This window comes from Alosa pseudoharengus, unplaced genomic scaffold, assembly GCF_046254945.1.
Source record: "Alosa pseudoharengus isolate Yale_2024_CS ecotype anadromous, Long Island Sound unplaced genomic scaffold, YU_APseudo_1.1 YU_APseudo_1.1_scf_11, whole genome shotgun sequence".
Classification (NCBI taxonomy): Eukaryota; Metazoa; Chordata; class Actinopteri; order Clupeiformes; family Clupeidae; genus Alosa; species Alosa pseudoharengus.
The window spans coordinates 41801436-41823141 of record NW_027468576.1 but is presented as its reverse complement, the minus strand read 5'-3'; the positions used below and the strand labels follow the sequence as shown (position 1 = coordinate 41823141).

Genomic DNA, 21706 nt, shown 5'->3' with positions numbered 1-21706 from the left:
ATGAAAGAGGCTATTGTCTATTGACAGTCTGACTCTGGTCAGTAAAAGTTGACTTTTCAGCCGGGGGGGGATTGGATGTCCCCACCAAAGCTGAGACCAAACCTACGCCCTTGCACTGGAACAATCCTTCCTAAAACGCGGTGGGGGGGCCCTATCACAGAAAACGAAAACTCTCAGACCAGCAGCATATGTCCAAATTTCAATCTTAACCGTTCTATTTCATCAGAAACAATCTGAAAACAGGGCTTTAAGTGTAAAATACCGAACTTGTCCTTTAAGAACATTTCTGTTCACACAACACATTATTTGCGATCTACACACCAATTACAGATACAGAAGTATCAAATGGAAATATAAAGTCAAGTCAACTTTATTTATATAGCACACTTCATAGGTCATTCAATTTGTAGTTTCTACATCAGGTAAGTTGTATTTGCCATAGACTGTACATAAGATAAGCTACCAGACAAACATAACATTCAAGTAAACAATAAATGAGTAAATAAGAAGGCACATACAATGAAGAAATAAGAGCAGCAAAATTGGGTTGAAATTGTGCATAGACAGTCAATATAATAGTGCAAAGTCAGGCCAATAAATGGCTGAGGTAGTTCTGTTTGACCTAAGTAAGCAAGTGGCATAGTGGTGCAAGTTATGTAAGAGCAGCAGAAGTGTTGTGTTTCCAGGACAACAGGACAACAACAACAAGTTGCAAAGTGTGCAAGTGTACAAGTGGAGTAGTGCAAGGCAGCCATTGTAAGTCCAGGATGTTATGTAACTGAGGGTGGAGGGGGGAGAGAATTCAGCATCCTAAGCCTGGTGTATGAAGCTGTTGGTGAGTCTGGTGGTGCGGGAGCGCAGGCTTCTGTACCTCTTCCCAGAGGGCAGTAGATCAAACAAATTGTGAGTGGGGTGACTTGCATCACTCACAATTGTGGTCGCTTTGCGGGTGAGGTGGGTAGTGTAAATGTCCTTCAGGGAGGGGAGTGAAGCACCAATAATCCTTCCAGCTGTGTTCACTATGCGCTGCAGGGCTTTCCTGTTGTATTCAGTGCAGCTTCCGCCCCACACAGCGATACAGCTGGAGAGGATGCTCTCAATGGTGCCTCGGTAGAATGTGGTCATGATGGCTGGTGGAGCACTTGCTCGCCTGAGTTTCCGCAGGAAGTAGAGGCGGCGCTGAGCTTTCCTCGCCAGTGATGCAGTGTTGGTGGTCCAGGAGAGGTCTTCACTGATGTGCACCCCCAGGAATTTGGCGCTGCTCACTCTCTCCACCACAGCACCGTCAATGGTCAGTGGCAGGTGTTGGATGTGACCTCTCCGGAAGTCAACAACAATCTCCTTGGTCTTGCTGACGTTCAGCAGGAGGTTGTTGTCCCTGCACCATGAGGTCAGAAGGTCGACCTCCAACCTGTAATGAGTCTCGTCGCCCTTGGTAATGAGACCCACCAGAGTTGTGTCGTCAGCAAATTTCACTATGTGATTGTTGCTGTAGGTTGCAGTGCAGTCATGCGTCAGCAGGGTGAAGAGCAGCGGACTGAGCACACAGCCTTGGGGGGCCCCCATGCTCAGTGTGATGCTGCTTGAGATATTGTTGCCAACACGTACTACTTGAGGCCTCTGACAGAGGAAGTCCAGTAGCCAGTTGCAGAGGTAGGTACTGAGTCCCAGTTTGTCAAGTTTGCAGATGAGTTGTTGTGGTATTATGGTGTTGAATGCAGAACTGAAGTCTATAAACAGCTATCTCACATGAGTCTCCTTTTTCCAGGTGGGTGAGGGCTGGCTGGAGGGCAGAGCAGATTGCATCCTCTGTGGACCGTTTGGCTCGGTATGCAAACTGGAAGGGGTCCAGGGTGGGGGGGAGAATGGATTTGATGATGATGGGTGTCAGTGCCACAGGGTGGTAGTCATTGAAGCAGGATGGAGCAGTTTTCTTCGGCACAGGTATGATGGTGGCAGCTTTGAAACATGATGGGACGATGGCTTGCTTCAGGGAAGTGTTAAAGATGTCTGTGAAGACATCCTTAAGCTCCTGCGCAGTCCTTCAGCGCACGACCTGGGATGTTGTCTGGGCCTGTTGCCTTACGGGTGTTGATAGCAACAAGTGTCCTCTTCACGCTGTCGGCAGAGAGGCACAGGGGCTGCTCGTGTAGAGGGGGAGGGGTCTTCTGTGGGCAAGTGCTGTTTTGTGCTTCAAAGCGAGCAAAGAAGCGGTTCAGATTGTTGAGCAGAGGGATGTTGCTCTCAGCTCTGTGGAGCGGGCTTGTAGTCCGTGAGGGCCTGAATGCCCTGCCATAGGCTTTGTGCGTTTCTGCTGTCTTTGAAGTGGGTGGTTATCTTGTGAGTGTATTCCTTTTTTGCTTCCTTGATGCCACGGGACAGGTTGGCTCTCGCTGTTCTCATGCCAGCTTCATCCCCAGCTCTGTAGGCGTTGTCTCTGGCCCTCAGCAGCCTGAGGACATCCCCTGTCAGCCATGGCTTCCAGTTAGCCCGAGTGATGATGTCTTTTGTGTGGGTCACATCATCGATGCACTTGGTGATGTAAGAGGTTACAGTGTCTGTATACTCCTCTATGTCTGTCTGGTTGTTGTAAGTGGCTGCCTGCTTAAACATTTCCCAGTCTGTTGTGTCAAGAGCATCGGAGGCTCCCTCAGGCCACACTTTTACCTGCTTACGAACCGGTTTGTTTGCTTTTACTCTTTGTCTGTATGCGGGCATTAGCATAACAATGATATGGTCAGAAAGTCCAATGTGGGGGAGGGGGGTGGCTTTGTATGCTCCTTTGTGTGTAGTGTAGACCAGGTCCAGGATGTTATCTCCTCTTGTTGGAAAATCAACATGCTGGTGTAGCTTTGGAAGTACAGTTTTAAGATCAGCATGGTTAAAATCTCCAGCGAAGATGGTGAAACCGTCTGGGTGTGCCGTCTGTTGTTCACTGACAGCCTGGTACAGTTCACTAAGAGCCGCGTTCCTATCGCTGTTATTGTTGGTAGGCGGGATGTATACTGCGACTAGCAGAATCGCAGTAATTTCCCTTGGCAGGTAAAAAGGACGGCACTTTATGATCATAAACTCCGCCAGTGGTGAGCAGTGTTTGCATACTACTACAGTGTCCCGGTACCATTCGTCATGGATGTAAACACAGATTCCTCCTCCTCGTGATTTTCCTCCCTTTACAATGGCCCTGTCTGCTCGATAGCATGCTAGCTGCTCCAGTTGTACAGCAGAGTCCGGAATGTTGTCATTTAACCAAGTCTCTGTTAAGTGACAGGCAGCAAGATGTAACCGTTAACTAGCATAACAGCTAATCTTATCGTTTCATTATGTTGGTGACGTATGTAACGGAGTTAATAAATAAATAAATATTTCATATTTTATTTGCAATAGCTTCGTGAACCTTCACCAAATCCTGATTTATTTTCGTTTCCCTGTATTAGTTTTAGAGCATGTGAACCTGTACTGCCCCTTTAAGAGACTAAGTTTCATTTTGTTGCCATCTCCGGTTTTCCTCAGTCTGCGGTTGCTGGTCTGAGGAAAGGTATACTTGTTTGTTAGCCGCATTATGAACATTTGTTTTACTCAATAAAATATCCATTATAATGCAGTCATAAGGGTGTAGGTGATGTTAGTGAACAAGCAAACTTAGATACATACGGTGTGATTTTGTATTTGATGCATTTAGATTAAGTACACTGTTTTCTCTGCTAACAGGCTACTGATATCCCGTGTGTATGAAGACTGCATGTCACAAGTTTTCTTGTTTTATGTCAATGTGTACAGCTCCACTTCGATGGAATAAAGCAACCAGAACACCAGTGCATGGCCATTCTTTACTTCAAAAGCAGACTCACACAGAACGCAACGCAGGGCCCGTTACACGTACATCGTTCGAGACTAGAGATGTAGTCCACTGAGTGGATTCGCAAAAAAACAACATAACTTCTCATAAGTCTATCGAACAACAGTACTTTCTTTTCGTGAAAAATTATCTTCTAAATTCACACACATCATATGTGACATTCGTGGCACAATGCAAACAGGACCAAAACATAATTGTTATCTCTCCATTAACTCCTGTTCATATTTCTTTTGAAAGATAGGTCCCATGGACCGGAAGTAGAAGGGCGTGCACCAACAAACAACAACAGAAGGCACCAGCCAATCAAATTACGGTTATACATCAAGTCATTTGCATACATGGATTTCTATGGAACGTCACAAAAACATGCGTGCGCAACCAAGAGGCAGAAAGCACCATAGAACAGCATAGAGCAATGCAAATGAGCAAAAGAATAAAATGAGTTTTTGTGCTGAAAACTGCACCAATTCGAAATCACGATGGTTAGAGAATGTTAAATATGTTCAATATCCCTAACGGAATGCATGTCTTCGCCAAAAATAACAAAATACGATGTTATATTAATAATCCAAATGAACGTCAAACTTTGAAATTTAGTCTGAAATGAGATGTTATTATCATTGAGACAACAGGGGTATACAAAAAAATCCTATTGTAGCTTACAGCAGCCGACTATTTAGGTTAAGTTTATAACATTGTGGACGGCCACCAATCGTCTTCTGCCTCACGGCTGCGCGCGCATCTAGTTTTGTTGGTAAACGGGAAACCCGTGTATAGAGCATCGAAGTCCCGCCCCTCCTCCGAGAGAGCTTAGTTTCCGGAAGTAAATTTCCCATTCATTTCTCCCATTGACGTTTTGGAAAAATCCGTATCTAAAGAGTTTTAGAGCATGTCTTAGGCTAATCAGCTACGGCGTAACTCATAAGCATACAACATATCATTTCGAGTGAAAAAATTAAGAGAAAGTCCAAAAAAAGTCAAAGGTACAAGACTGTGTACATATTTTTATTTCCGAGCGAAGGAACTACTCATCCCATAAACCAGTGGTTCTTAAACTTTTTGTCTGGCGACCCCACAAAAAAGTATGGCGAGGTCTGGTGACCCCACTTTCCCCAAATCTATTCTAGGTCCTTAGCCTACTCAAATACCCCCCTCAAACGTTAACAACTAAATCAAGCAAAAACTAGAAAGCAAAGCATTTGTTTTATTTACTCCATATGAACAAGAACCGAAAAGAAAACCAAACAATCACGATTAAACAAGTGTAGGCTGCCGCCATATCAGATCAGAGTGCTATGTGCGTAGCGCACGCGCATACACAAGCACGCACACACACATACACATGCAGCATTAGGCCTACAACGTTACATTAATTAAAGCAGCCTCCTGTCTACCTGCATACACAAGCACGCACACACACATACACATGCAGCATTAGGCCTACAACGTTACATTAATTTAAGCAGCCACCTGTCCATTTTGGCTAGTAGGCTACCTATGTCTTTTGTTTTGTTTTACTTAAAATAGCGGGAACAAGTTGAGTTTGCGTAGTGGGAGCAGATAGTTACATTGTTTCCAGGCCCGGAGTGGGGAATCGGGAGAATCGGGAGAATTCCCGGTGGGCCGCTTCACTTTTGGGCCGGTCGAGGGAAAAATATTAACATTTGCCACGTTAATATCTTCTCAGTTGGCTACACACGTTCGGATCCTATGCCTAACACCACAGCCTCTGCATGGGTTGTTTTCCCCTCCCAAGAAGAGTTAATTTGTTGGGTCCATATAGCCCGTCTTTTCTAAAAAGTTTTCTCAGATACCAGCTGGGCCGGCCCTACCGTAGTGATAAGCGTCAGGGAGGATGGATGGTAGAAAGAGGCTGCCAAATCTGCCAAGCTTCCAGATTTTTTTTGAAGAGGACAGAATAAGTGGCAACTGGTAAATTAGCCATGATTATAGCGCCGTAGCCTAATTATTGGGCTAATACTGGACGTTGTAGCGTTGTCAACCTATTCGCAAGCAACATATTAAATTGAACTCATAAATTGAACTCAATAATAATTTCAGACTGAATACAGAAAATAATTGGCGACCCCACGGAAGTTTTTGGCGACCCCATTTGGGGTCGCGACCCCTAGTTTAAGAATCACTGCCATAAACCACCGCGCCTCACTGAAAAATATATAAGCAGCACGAACCAGCGCGAAATCATTTCCAACCATTTTTCTTAACAGCGACAGCACGCGAACCCTTTCCTCCAAACAATGATTTTTATATAGTTAATAGAAGTTATTTCAGGAATAATCGTGTAAATAATAGTATTTTGGTATTGAATGTTATATTTACCATCGTGTATTTTATCTTGTGTGTGTGAAACCGGTTAACGTTAACATTAACGTTAGCAACATTGTGCAGTGCTTCATATCTGACTGCCATCCTGATGCATGGACCGGTGCATGGTCTGCTCTTGGACCACCATATTCAGTTTATTAACTTGCTGTGAATTATTACACAAAATGTTCATTAAATGTACGAAGAACTATTTCTAGGTTAATGATTGATGATATGGCTCATACAGTATAAAGGCTACAGTAGCCTAGCTAATGTTAACTAGCATTACCAACCTCCCTGCAAAACTCACCACACAACTTCGTAGGTTTGATAGGTCTTGTTCCTCATGCTGGCCCTTACAAAACCCACAAGCTGACCCTCGACACACAACAGTCAATAATGTGACCCGATTTAAAGTGGTTTTCACCCCTTTGGACACTCTTGATTTCGTCCTTGAAACAGTGAAATATTCACGGGGGCATGGACGGTTTGCTAACCATTTTACAGCAGTGTCTAGCCGGTGGTAGCATCCAGCCTGTGCTATCAGCTAGCTAGCTAGTTCAAAGGTTTAAGTACTTAATGGGGATATACAGGGAGCCTGTCTCAAATCGCGTACTTCTGCACTTACAATACCTAATTTGAGTGCATGAGGGTGTTCACACTGACAATTCCAACGACACGAAGGGCGCTGCAAGTTCCCGGATGGTGCACTCATAACGGTCAAAAAGCTGAGTGTGCAACGCTGGACACTTTTCGCCCTTAACGGACGCCATCTTGGCCAGATAGCGGAAGGGGAGGGAGCGTTTTCAAACTCGTGGAAATCGCGGTTGAGAAAGCTGAAGCAGCAGCAGTGGAAAACAGACTTTACAGAGGTACAAGCAAGTTATAACATAAACGGTTCATGTTTTGACACAGTATGACCATGTCACTGTCGAGTTGAGGACGCCAATAAAGTTATGTTAAAATGTTTGCGATCGTCATTTCCGTGAAGTGCACAGAGTTAGTGTTTGATATGAGACAATACTATTTTGTTAAAATTTGTGCACTCCGCCAGTAAGCACACAGTGCACATAGTGTACTACACGAAAGTGTACTCACGTAAGTACACCATTTGAGACAGACTCAGGGCTTTTCAAGCCTCGACTAAGTTGATGTTTCATATAAACAACAATTCATATTCATAGAAACAACAAGGTCACTAAAACATAATATATTTCATACCTGTGTTGCAGCATGTAGGCTAATGTTAGCAGCATTATAATGACATTCTAATGTCTGAAAGGCTAATGATTAGCCTGTCGGCTAACTGAAAAGTTAAGTGTTCAAACTAGCATTTCCAGTGTTCTATTTGATGGTGTATTGGCCCTGACTAAGTTTGTGTGATATATAAACCACAATCCTTGTTGATACAAGTACCAATGTTCGTCTAGAAAGTTTCTATTCACATTAAGAATTTCGCCATAGGCAGTAAAAGACTCCGACATCTTTGTCAATAATTTTCGCTGATAACGTTTTAAACTATGACCTTAACGGCCTTTCCACCAATCAGAGGCATCACTGTGGGATTGTGGGATTGTTCAGGATTGTGGGTAATGAAGTACTTATCCAAGACATCGCGAATAAAAGACATTTATCTCAAAACAAGGTTAGTGCCCCGTGAACTTTTGCCGTCTTCGAGCATACACAATCGCTTAGTACAGCCGTAGCTGGTTTTGAGTCTACCATGTGCAGTTAAGTTTTTATGGCTTATACCCGAATTGTCAATGGAGAAATTGCATTGAATTCTTACTTCCGGAAACTCCTGTGGGCGGGACTGTGATGCTCTATAGCTTCCTATTTGCGGGAACGCCCACTGGCATGCATTGACGGAACGTGTGGGAGCTAGTGATGGGTAAATGAAGCCTCGAGCGCTACTCGGCACATTTCCCTAATGTGCCGAGTAATGTGTCGAAGCTTCGAAACATGGAAGATAAGGAAAACACAGCGACATCTGGTGGTTTGCAGAAAGCCCCGCAGTCACGGAGTAGTGAAAAGAATCCAACGTTCAACACAATGCCAAAGCTTGAAATGTTCTCATTCATTACATTAAAAGTGTTGCAAGAAATGTGCGTTTGTTTCAATTCAATACAATAAAATACGATTAGGCAACATAATCCCGTCACTCGTTATCACATGAAGATTGGTGTTTCCGTGGAGGCGTGAAATCATGTTATCCCAGTCAATGATCCAATCGGTCTCCCATCCACTTAACGACCGCAGTAGACACTACTTAGCTTCTGAACCAGAACGAAGTATTATCAACCTCAACACGCTATGGACGAGAGTGAAAAGGAAACGACTAGGCGCCTAATTAAACCAAACCCTACATGGCCTGACATAGTTTGACGTTTCATGAATCAAACTTTCAATAAAAGGAAAATATTATGTCAGCCTGTTAGGCCTACATAGAAATTATTAGCCTGTATTGCTTTTAAATGACATGATTGAAGTTGAGACAAGATTGCAACGCAGACACGTTTTAATGTCATTGTTCTAAATGGCAAAGCTTTAGGCTAGGCCTAGGCTATTTCTTTATTTCTATGTGCATGATATTATGGATTATGGACATTTTCCGGAAAGAAAAGAACGTAAATTCACAAACAGAGAAAGCATCCTATATAAATCAGGGCTACCCACAAATTTCGCCTGGCTCTTGCAATACAACACAACTCATTCCGACACTAGAGCGGGTGCCCTGGTTCGCGCAATTCAAAGCCTTTGAATCAGATTCTGAAGCAGTCACGTGGGTGTGTGTCCCAAACGAAGCTTCAGACGTCACACTCACAAACCGAGGCCTCGTTTGTCATCAGTCACGTGATTTTTATGGAAACGACACAAGCCTCGAACCGGGGCTTCATCTGGCACGCCCCTTTCTGCTCGACACAAGCTCCGAAGCCTCGCTTCATTGGGCACATCACTAGTGGGAGCAGTTACTGCTATTCTCCTTAAGTCAGAGCAACATTTTAAATTGTTCCCTGTTATATTTAAGTATTATATTGTTTTGTATTTCTATGTCGCTTTGGACAAAGGCGTTCGCCGTTGCCAAATCACATAACCATAATAACCATATAAATTGAATGGCCAAGGCGTGGCGTTTGTGTTGACGTATGGCCCGGAAAAAAAATACCACAAGGGTCATGTTTGGAGGGGTTGGGTCTCACAGGCGAGCTAGCTGGCTAGCTTCCCTGTCAAGCAATTTGTGCTTGTGACTTTTGATTTTACAAGACGCAAGATTACGGGGGGAGGCTGACCTTTATATCGGTTTCCCCCCCGGATCTGGAGACATGGAGTCACCTACAGAGGCAGAACTTTTGGAACGCAGGTAATTGACTCACAAGTCTACTAGATTTTATCTCCGGTTTTGACAGCTAACCTTAGTGGTAGCCACCTATCGCCCAAATCCGTAACAGCTAGCAGCTAGTCGGTGAGCTAAGTAATTTAGCAACGCACATCTTGGAGATTTGCATATCTGCCCTTACTAATTGTTAAGGTATTTCTGTGGAACTTACCCACTCTGCATGAACATATTGACAACGGCTGAAATCATAATATACGAAACTGAGCAGCTAATGCAAGAACTGTAAGTTAGGTTAACGTCATTGTAGCTAACGTGAACTTACAGTAACGTTCATGTTAGTCGAGTCGCAACGTTTTAGTCGTTTGGTAGACTTTAACTCTACAGACAGGCTTTTTATTAGTTTTGTGGCATAGCTAGCTGCTACATGTGTTGATGACGCTAGGTAACACAATAGATTAACAGTAATTTAATAAATGCATTCACCGCGGCTCTCTGAACTGGATATGAGGAGGCTAGTTTTCAATAGCGAGCTAACGTTAGCTAACTTCACCACCGGACGTTTTGGCTTTTTTTTTAGCCCATGTTGGTTGTTAACATCACAGTTTTATCAGGGCACATCTAGAACATGAAATGGTCAAATTGATATTATTTGTAATTTTTCTCCCCTTCAACTTAACCAACTTGCGGGAAATCCGTTACGTCCGTGACGATACCTAACGTATATCTAAGCTAGCTAACTATTAGTTAGCAGCAGACCGTAGCAAACGTTGACTTGATCTGTCACCAAAGATCCTTGATAGAACTACCTGCTCCGCTTAAACCCTCTCTGGTTGTTACCATTGACTGTAGAATGATTCTATGTCTAGTTCTGTGGTTGTTACCTTAACTTGATTTGTCATAACGTAATGTCATTTGGGGTAACGTTAGGTTAGACAGCCTTCTTTCCTCCGTCAGTATCCTTATTATCGACAGAAACACGTTATGCTGTAAATTTGCCATTGCAAAGCTTCAGTATTGATTGTCAGCCACTAACCATTCGTTGTCTTGTCTTGTCACTTTTAAACAGTGATACTTTTAACTTGAAATAGAAATTAAAGCAGTTTCATGGTATTTTCTTGTTGTAGTTATGGGCCAACCAACAGTCTCCTACCAAACTGACAGTCGTTTAATGGGAAACCCTATGTTATTGTCTTAGTTGTATGGGTTGAATAATGTATGCAGTATAAGCATCGTTTTTCATTCTCCTTTTATTGTTTCGTCTCCAGTGCAGCGTTTATTTTCACAGTAAGACTTGGCATGTTTGTGGATATTGTCAATGCCATTTGTATCTGTAGTCAACACTGGACTAGGAAATGGGTGGTTGTGGGGATGTAGAGTTGCTGAGGGCACATCTGAGGGAAGAAAGTAGACGCCTTCAGCATTCTTCTGTATACAGGTCTTGTAGTTCTAACCTTTTAGGCTTCATTTAATTGGAGAGCAAGCATGTGATGCTACTTATTCAGGCCCCATTCGGCACATCAAACAGGTCTGCTTAAAGAATATCTGTTTTTAGGTCAACAACACAAGACTGCGTTCTTACCTTACTGGCCCGTCTGTATTTGATCAGCAGGGGCATTTGTTAATGATATGAAATCAACTTTTTCCTACCAAAATGCAATGAATGAGGCTTTTGTGGTTTGCGTAACCTACCCAAACCACTTTGTCTTCAGGCAGGGGAACATGTATGTTTTCTTGTGGTTTTGAATAGTAGGCTGAGATTGTTCTGAAAATAACGCAAAACTCCAGGGCTCAGTGCTGATGCCAGAGAAAAGGAGGAAGTCCTGGATCTGAGCTTGCAGTTTAATTGTTAGACAAGCTACTTTTCAGGATTATCATCACATGCTTGTTCTCCAATTAAATGTAGCCTAAAAGGTTAGAACTACAAGGCCTGTATACAACATGCCAGATAGGCTACATCTCTGTTTCCCACTATGCGTCTGTTAATCCTCTGAAAGGAAATTTCAATCCAGACAGGTACCAGCTACTGCAGCCTTGGTCTAATCTTGGGTCAGTCTCGGTCTAATCTTGGGTCAGTCTCGGTGTGTGTTCCTCTGGGTCAGTCGTGGTCTAATCTTGGATCGGTCTCGGTGTGTGTTCTGTTCCTCATGTTCCATGTGTTGTCCTCTCCCAGGAGGGAGCTTTGGAAGCTGCTGTCCAGCCTGAAGACCACAGTGGAGGGGCTGCTGTCCACAAACAACCCCAATGTGTGGTCGCGCTACGGAGGTCTTCAGCGGCTGCACAAAGACATGAGCAGCATTCTGAGTCATGGGCTGAAGAATGAACAGGTATGCTTAGCCAGAGCAACAGTCCTACGCTGGGACCAATCAGATTAATGGCAGGGCCCAAGAGAAGGCACACACAATAGGCTTTCTTGAGTCTCACAGTTTTAAGCCAGAGACTTTCTAATGAGGAGACACAGCACTCAAAAAATCCTCCATAGAAATGCATGGGGTTAGTTTGTAACGTTGTCTACACATATCCCACCCCTTCCTCGGCAAAACGTCGACATGTGAATACATTGAGCCAATCATGTGTTGTGAAGACATCTTCCCAATCATGTGTTTGCCGCTGGAGCAAGATTGGTGTCGTGAAGCCTTGCGTACGTGCATTTCTGCTGAATAGGATGCCCGATGAGTGCCCAAAAAGCGTTGCTATATGGCCGCCGAGTGGAGGGACTTGCCTAAAAGGACTTTGTTTAAGCTAACTTGTGCAAGGATATGTGGATGAAATTCATTATGTTTTCCATGTTATTTGGGAAAAAAAAGTATAAGTATAGAAAGTATACAGTGGGGAGAATAAGTATTTGAACCCATGCTAAAGTTCACTAAAGTTGACTGTGTTAGAAATTGATCTTAATGCCTTAATTAAAACAAATAGTAAAAATGAAGAATGTATCGTAAATAAATAAATGTTCTTCCTTAAATTACAGGGGCAATAAGTATTTGACCCCTATGTTAAATTCCCATAGAGGCAGGCAGATTTTTTATTTTTAAAGGCCACTTATTTCATGGATCCAGGATACTATGCATCCTGATAAAGTTCCCTTGGCCTTTGGAATTAAAATAGCCCCATATCACATACCCTTCACCATACCTAGAGATTGGCATGGTGTGTTTTTCAGTTTGCCTATTAGCTGGTTTGATTTGCATTGAACCCAATGAGCATTTTAGTCAACTTTAGCATGGGTTCAAATACTTATTCTCCCCACTGTCTATACCCTTTTGATCCCGTGAGGATAATTTGGTCTCTGCATTTATTCCAATCTGTGAATTGTGAAACACACTCAGCACACAGTGAACACACAGTGAGGTGAAACACACACTAATCCTGACGCAGTGAGCTGCCTGCTACAGCGGTGCTCTGGGAGCAGGGAGGGGTTAGGTGCCTTGCTCAAGGGCACTTCAGCCATTCCTACTGGTCGGAGTTCGAACCGGCAACCCTCCGGTTACAAATCTGAAGCCCTAACCAGTAGGCCACGGCTGCCCCGTGCCAACTACTCAAATTCCATTAAACCCAACCCATGTAGGCTAGACCTTAATTTCACAGCCTAGGTATGTTAGCAACACAGTGCTTGAGAGCATTGATTGTATAGAACAAATAAAAAAGAAACCCTGCATGGAATTTATCTGGGAATACTGAAGGTAGGGGCGAGCTACCTCGCTGGCGTATTTTAATTAGGTTCCTTGGTTAAAATATAATGTAGGATACGTAGGTTTTTCACAAAGTTGCATCTGCTAATAAACTTAAACATGAACAAAAACAAACGTGATTTCCTGTGAAATCCCTGACTGTTAGCCTACTATTATTTGTTGACATCAAACCTGGAGAGGAACTAACGGCAGCTGTTCCTGCAGTTCACTTGCATGTTTTTATTATTTAAAAAAAAAATAAATAAATAAAAAATTAGGCTACTGATCATGTTCAAATCAAATTGTAGGAGTGCCACTGCGCCGCTGCTGAAGTAGGGAAGTGAAAACGCTGCCCAGACACACAACTAGCGTCCAGATGAGAGAGGGTTTCTGATTGGAGAGGGTAGTAATGCTCTAATTTATGTCCATTTGGCTGTTTCTGGTTGTTGTCTGATCTATGCTATTGTGTGTTTCAGGTGTATAACAAGCAGAAGGACTACTGGCGTTTTGTGTGGTGTGTTCGGTACATCAGCCCCCACCTGGCCTCACATGTGGAACAGGTACGGTACAACTCGCTCTCACTAACTCACTCTCCTAACCACTATCATCCAGCTCTCACTAACTCACTCTCTTAAACACTATCAGCCAGCTCTCACTAACTCACTCTCCTAACCACTATCATCCAGCTCTCACTAACTCACTCTCTTAAACACTATCAGCCAGCTCTCACTAACTCACTCTCCTAACCACTATCATCCAGCTCTCACTGACTCACTCTTTTAACCACTATCAGCCAGGTCTCACTAACTCACTCTCCTACCCACTATCAGCCAGCTCTCACTAACTCACTCTCCTACCCACTATCAGCCAGCTCTCACTAACTCACTCTCCTAACCACTATCACCCAGCTCTCACTAACTCACTCTCCTAACCACGATCATCCAGCTCTCACTGACTCACTCTTTTCACCACTATCAGCCAGCTCTCACTAACTCACTCTCCTACCCACTATCAGCCAGCTCTCACTAACTCACTCTCCTAACCACTATCACCCAGCTCTCACTAACTCACTCTCCTAACCACGATCATCCAGCTCTCACTGACTCACTCTTTTCACCACTATCAGCCAGCTCTCACTACTTAAACACTATCAGCCAGCTCTCACTAACTCACTCTTTTAACCACTATCAGCCAGCTCTCACTAACTCACTTTCTTAAAGGGGAACTACGCAGTTTTTTTTACCTTAATTTACCTTAACTGAACAGCTTCGGAGTCAGTGAAATGGTTATATGACTTTTTTGGGTTGAATGGTGGCCGTTTCGCTTCCCCCTAGCGCCTGTGAGCTGAAAAATCACCCGTGCAACTTTGGGACGGCGGGCCGACGTGTCGCAGCCGAGTCAGACAGTTAACTTTTAATTTCTTGAACTTTATTGCCTTTGGCTGTCTCTGACCTCCTGCACAGCTTGACCTCCACCAGCCCTTACACTGTCTGTCCATGAACTCTATGAAACACCTGACGGTCACTTTCAACTTAAGGATGACAAACCTTATGGATCACATTGCTCCAATAAAACTTAAAACACTTGAGAATAAAAACAGAGCGCCATGGTTATCTAATCCCTCCATCAAACTCCTTAAAAGGGATTGTAGCAAGTCTGAAAGGAAGTGGCGAAAATCAAATCTCCAGATAGACTGTGACACTTTTAGAGGAAAGCTCAGTGTATATAATGATGCAATCTGCAGGGCTAGGCAGTTCTTCTCAAATATTATCAATCATAACCTTAACAACTCTCGGGTGCTATTCTCTACTGTTGAAAAGCTAACATCTCCTCCATGTCAACTCCCCCTCGATCTGCATTCAGCAAAAGCATGTAATGACTTTGCCTCTTTCTTCACAGAAAAAAATTAACACAGACTCACAAAGAGCATTAGTGCTAGTCTTACTGGACCTAAGCGCAGCATTTGACACAGTGGACCATGGCATTCTTCTCCATAGACTGGAACACTGGGTTGGGCTATCAGGCACAGTTTTAAACTGGCTTAAATCCTACCTTGAAGATAGGAGTTTCACTGTAACCATTGGTAGCTGGTCCTCTTCACCCACTCCACTAACATGTGGTGTCCCCCAGGGGTCCATCTTGGGCCCCTTTACTTTTTAATCTGTACATGCTTCCACTTGGACAGATTATTCAAAAGTACCAGATTTCTTACCATAGTTATGCAGACAACACACAAATCTATTTATCTCTGTCACACAATGACTCAACCCCAAGCTCTATAACAATGTCTTGCAGATATCAACATATGGATGTGTCAGACTTTTCTCCAGCTAAACAAGGAGAAAACTGAAGTGATAGTATTTGGTAGCAAAAAGGATAGGTTGAACTAACATCACTTTCTAATAAGGGATTCTAGGTTAAGACCACTGTAAAAAACCTTGGAGTCCAAATTGACCGTGATCTCACATTTAACAACCATATCAAGTCAGTCTCTAAATCGGCCTTTTATCACTTAAAAAATATTTTCAAAATTAAGAAGTCTCATGACAAAATCAGATCTGGAGAAACTCATTCATGCCTTTGTATCTAGCAAGCTTGACTACTGTAATGGTCTCCTTACTGGCCTACCAAAGAAAAACATCAGGCAGCTCCAGCTGATCCAGAATGCAGCTGCAAGGGTCCTTATGAAAGCCAGGAGGTCAGACCACATCACACCCCTACTCAGAACTTTACACTGGCTCCCAGTCAGTCAAAGAATAGATTTTAAAGTACTGCTCCTTGTTTTTAAATCACTAAATGGCAGGGGGCCCACTTATCTTGTAGACCTCCTCCAATATCACACCCCCTCTAGACCCCTTAGATCCCAAGACAGACTGCTTTTATCAAAGCCAACTGTCAGAACCAAAAGCGGTGAAGCCGCCTTTAGTTTTTATGCTACTCAGCTAGGGATGTAACGGTATGAAAATTTAACCTCACGGTTATAGTGACCAAAATTATCACAGTTTTCGGTATTATCACGGTATTTCTAAAAGTGTGTTCAATATGTTCAGAAAGCACTGATGGGCCTACACAAGCTGAAATAGTTTCAAAAAGTGTCCCGTTCACTTTTTTCTTCATGTTTGGCTATGTGCTTATAGCTTAACTTACCCTACCATAACTTGGAGTTTGCTATTTCTGTTATTTGGATGCAATGAGTGAGACTGAAGTAAGCGTTCAAAATAAAACTTTAGGCTACTGTATTCTCCTGATAACGTGAGTGGAATGGATTTAATGTGGACACAAACATAAAAAGACGCAGAGTGGCTACATGATACAGGGCACATTTTGTGGTGAAAAAGTTCCGCCTTTTAAAATCAGGTGTAGCCTAATCCGAATCGTAGTTAAAACCATCAATTGGACAACAGAATCAGTAGGGTACCAGTTGTGTTTCATTGTACCAGGCCTACTGTATGTCAAAAGCAGGCTCGGATGAAGCTGGGAAGGATTAAACACACGGTTTCCACACCGCGGTAATCAACAGGGATAATCATGATGTTTGAAATGAAAACGGTAATTATTATTGCCAACATTTTTATTGTGGTTTACCATTATACCGGTAATCGTTACATCCCTATACTCAGCTGTGGAACCAGCTTCCCATCTCAATTAGAACTGCACCCTTAATTGATACATTTAAAACCAGTATCAAAACCCATCTATTTTCTGTTGCCTTTTCTTAGAACATCTTTTTTGCTTCATCTGCCTCATCTGTTTTTCTCTATTCTACATTGTTACCTAACACTCCTTCAAACTCTCCATTATGTAATACATTTTGTTTTTTATTTATTTGATCTTATCTTCATTTTATTGTGTAAAAGCACTTTGGGTTGCCATTGGTATGAAATGTGCTATATAAATAAAATTGCCTTGCCTTTTGCCTTATGGCAGAGCCAGCGAAAAGAAGCCGAAAGCAAGTAAACTGTTGTCGGAGGAACAGGGAAAGAGGTAACAGCAGACTGACAGATTGAGGAGTGTCGTAAATCATATACTCTGAAGCTGTAGGGGCAGCTGTGCTGAGAAACCTGCGAGCAAAAAGCGAGAAAAAGAAATTGCCAAAACTGCATAGTTTCTCTTTAACCACTATCAGCCAGCTCTCACTAACTCACTCTTTTAACCACTCTCCCAGTCAGTCATTATATAAAGGGCTGAAGGAAGACAGTAGTAAGTTTAATTGGGGACAATGTCCATTTTAAAGGAATTATCCGGAGTAAAATGCACTTTAGATCGATTTCCGGATGATTGGGGGTACATACGTTGAGTTGACATCAAAATTATGTCATTCGGATGTGTTTTAAGAAAGTTCGATTGTACCGTTTTCAGTCACAACTCGTAGCCTGGAAGTGAGCGGGGCATTTCAATTGCGCCGCTACAAAACGCTATTTTTATACCTCTTCTACAGTTCCAAACAACATAACACTTACGTGGTAGTGAGTAGAGGGTCCCTAAAGCCAAACCGAAGTATCCCGAGGTCTTTATGTGGTCGAATAGCGAGTCCAGAATGAATTTCATCAAGCCAGTACCTTTCCGGGAATGTTGCCATCTTTGCCGCCAACTTGAGGGGAAAGTCCGTAGGAGTCTTATTGCTGTGTAACACGCTCTGGAAATTCACAATTTCGTCGCCGTTTAAAAAAAAGAAAAAACATAGTCCAGTCCATACAACTTCATTTCAATTTCGAAAGAAATACTGGACTATGTTTTTTTTTTTTTAAAAAACGGCGACGAAATTGTGAATTTCCAGAGCGTGTTACAACACACTCAGTAATAAGACTCCTACGGACTTTCCCCTCAAAGTGGCGGCAAAGATGGCAACATTTCTGTAAAGGTACTGGCTTGATGAAATTCATTCTGGACTCTCTATTCGACCACATAAAGACCTCGGGATACTTCGGTTTGGCTTTAGGGACCCTCTACTCACTACCACGTAAGTGTTATGTTGTTTGGAACTGTAGAAGAGGTACAAAAATAGCGTTTTGTAGCGGCGCAATTGAAATGCCCCGCTCACTTCCAGGCTACGAGTTGTGACTGAAAACGGTACAATCGAACTTTCTCAAAACACATCCGAATGACATAATTTTGATGTCAACTCAACGTATGTACCCCCAATCATCCGGAAATCGATCTAAAGTGCATTTTACTCCGGATAATTCCTTTAAAGTAAGAAACTGTGAAATATGCTCCAGCTTAACTCTATTCGCTGTCTTTGCAGTTCAGCCAGCTGGAGCCAGTGCTGAGCAGTGGCGTGCAGGCCCAGGGCGAGAGCTACAAGGCAGAGCGCTGGCTCCTACACAGCCTGCAGGGCCACCTGCTCTCTGCCCAACTCAAGCCCCTGCTCAAACACCACAACAACACCCGCAAATATTACAACGGTAAAACACATTGCAATACCTCTCTCTCATTCATGTGTCTGTCAAGAAGACTCTCTCTGTCTTTTGTTTGTAAAGATATCTGTCTCATGATGGCCCTGTTAGTAGTTTGCGCTTATCAAAGCCAGCAGAGTTATTTCTGTGGTTTATATCAAGTCATAGGATACAGGCAGAAAGTCAGTAAATGCAGGTTGGGGCGCTCTACTTTTTATAGTCTTTGTAGATTACTTTGAATTGCTCTTGTCTGTAAAGTGCTGCTCTTGTGCTGTAAACAAACTTGCCATGGGTCAGACTTGTATCTGTTGTCCCCTCTAAGCATACTAGGTTGTTAACGAGTTGTTATCGTTTCTTGGTCCAGATGAGGCGTTTGTGCTGAGCGAACCCCACGTCTCTGCCATGTTCCAGTGCTTGGAGGCCGTGGAGCAGAATGACCCGCGACTACTGGCTCTCATCGACACCGTCAGAGTATGTGCTCTGCTCTCACTCGCCCTGTCACTCACCTTGTTACTTGCCTTCTCACTCACCCTCTCACTCTCACTCACCCTCTCAGTCACTCGCCCTGTCACTCACCTTGTTACTTGCCTTATCACTCACTCACCCTCTCACTTGCCTTCTCACTCACCCTCTCACTCTCACTCACCCTCTCAGTCACTCGCCCTCTCACTCTCACTCACCCTCTCAGTCACCCTCTCACTCTCACTCACCCTCTCACTCACCCTCTCACTCTCACTCTCACTCACCCTCTCAGTCACTCGCCCTCTCACTCTCACTCTCACTCTCACTCACCCTCTCACTCACTCACCCTCTCACTCTCACTCTCACTCACCCTATCACTCACTCACCCTCTCACTCACTCGCCCTCTCACTCTCACTCACCCTCTCAGTCACCCTCTCACTCTCACTCTCACTCACCCTCTCACTCACTCGCCCTCTCACTCTCACTCACCCTCTCACTCACCCTCTCACTCACCCTCCCTCTCACTCACCCTCTCACTCACCCTCTCACGGTCACTCACCCTCTCACTCTCACTCACCCTCTCACTCACCCTCTCACGGTCACTCACCCTCTCACTCTCACTCACCCTCTCACTCACCCTCTCACTCTCACTCACCCTCTCACTCTCACTCACCCTCTCACTCACCCGCTCACGGTCACTCACCCTCTCACGGTCACTCACCCTCTCACGGTCACTATCCCTCTCACTCTCACTCACCCTCTCACTCTCACTCACCCTCTCACTCTCACTCTCACTCACCCTCTCACTGACCCTCTCACTCACCCTCTCACTCACCCTCTCACTCACCCTCTCACTCACCCTCTCACTCACCCTCTCACTCTCACTCACCCTCTCACTCACCCTCTCACGGTCACTCACCCTCTCACGGTCACTCACCCTCTCACTCTCACTCACCCTCTCACGGTCACTCACCCTCACCCTCTCACTCTCACTCACCCTCTCACTCGACCTTCTCACTCACCCTCTCACTCACCCTCTCACTCTCACTCACCCTCTCACTCTCACTCACCCTCTCACTCACCCTCTCACTGTCACTCTCACTCTCACTCTCACTCACCCTCTCACTCGACCTTCTCACTCACCCTCTCACTCACCCTCTCACTGTCACTCTCACTCTCACTCACCCTCTCACTCACCCTCTCACTGTCACTCGTCCTGTCCTGCTGCATGACGGTACCAATTCATTTCTAGACCTAGTGAATGACCTAGCAAATGTCTATCTCTGTGTCTTGTCTATCACTAATAACTCCCCTCCTCGTGTGCTGTCTTGTCTATCACTAATAACTCCTTGTGTGCGGCAGCTCTCCCATCTGAAGGAACCCTCCTCGCTGGGCCTGCTGAAGAGCCAGAGCTTGTGTCTGCTTCCGGGGGCCATGGGAGCCTGGAGGACGCCAGAGGCCCAGAACGGGCTGTCGCGCCGCATGACCACGTCCCAGTGCTCCCTGAGGGAGGCGTCGGTCGTCACGCCCCTGGGCCTGGCTGAGAGCATCTCAGGTTTAGCCGCTGCGCTGCTACACTGACATTACCTTCGCTAGCATGTACATAGGAGGAGCAGCACTGACATTACCTACGCTAGCATGTACATAGGAGGCGCAGCACTGACATTACCTACGCTAGCATGTACATGCTACACTGACATTACCTACGCTAGCATGTACATGCTACACTGACATTACCTACGCTAGCATGCACATGCTACACTGACATTACCTACGCTAGCATGCACATGCTACACTGACATTACTTACACTAGCATGTACATGCTACACTGACATTACCTACGCTAGCATGCACATGCTACACTGACATTACCTACGCTAGCATGCACATGCTACACTGACATTACTTACACTAGCATGCACATGCTACACTGACATTACCTACGCTAGTGTGGGTACCTGATCTGCATGGGTTACCAGATCTGCATGATACGTCACAAAATACATTCTGATTGGTCTATTAGCCGTTGCACTTCGAGAATTTAATTGGTCAGAATGTTGTTTGCTGTTCGATAATTCGCCTGAGTTTATTGTTTTCTGTTGAAGGACCCAACGTGCAGGAAGGAGTGCAGTGTCTTTGAAATATTGAACTAGCCAGCAAGCCGCTAAACATCGATAGGCCTACTGTGTCCTACCTACCGTTTTTTTAATATAAACATATAAATCATTTGTTGCAGTATTAAATTGCAAACTTCTAGCCTGTCAATCCTTGAAAATACAGAACTAGCCAGCTAGCCACCAAACATCGATGTACTGTCTAAGGAACGTCACCTATTATCAACCGTCCCATATCTCCAACCTCTTATTTGTATGTGTCACTTAATATTCATTTCTATACAATCCAAGACGGCGGATTCCTAAAGAAACGCAAGCACCCACACCATAGGTGTATCTAAATTAGCTATGTACAAAACATTACATTTTACCGTGACTCGAAGAGCTGTAAACAGTGTTGTAACTGTAAGGCTGCGTGTACTAAACCTCTTGGAGCTCCAGTGTAAATTTGATTTGCGTTGCGTTGATGTGCCGTGAGAAAGGTTAAAAAAATAGGCACCCACCAGCCCAGCACTAAACTCCAAGCGTGGTAAACAAAACCAG

At 44.1% G+C, this 21706-nt stretch overlaps 1 protein-coding gene across 4 annotated transcripts in view; it reads left to right on the top strand.

The window, feature by feature from the left end:
• Positions 1–9236: 9236 nt before the first annotated feature.
• The window catches only part of rubcn (rubicon autophagy regulator), a 97045-nt gene continuing 84575 nt past the window's right edge, over positions 9237–21706 (top strand). For 2 of the 4 annotated variants that reach the window (XM_076279215.1, XM_076279216.1), the window contains exons 1-6: positions 9239–9545; positions 11692–11845; positions 13666–13749; positions 18435–18594; positions 18950–19056; positions 20411–20603. In XM_076279215.1, coding sequence (XP_076135330.1) covers positions 9508–9545; positions 11692–11845; positions 13666–13749; positions 18435–18594; positions 18950–19056; positions 20411–20603 — 736 coding nt within the window. In that variant the 5' untranslated portion in view covers positions 9239–9507. Of the gene's footprint in view, positions 9546–11691; positions 11846–13665; positions 13750–18434; positions 18595–18949; positions 19057–20410; positions 20604–21706 lie in introns of all 4 variants that reach the window. The other 2 variants (XM_076279214.1, XM_076279217.1) reach the window with 2 other exon arrangements.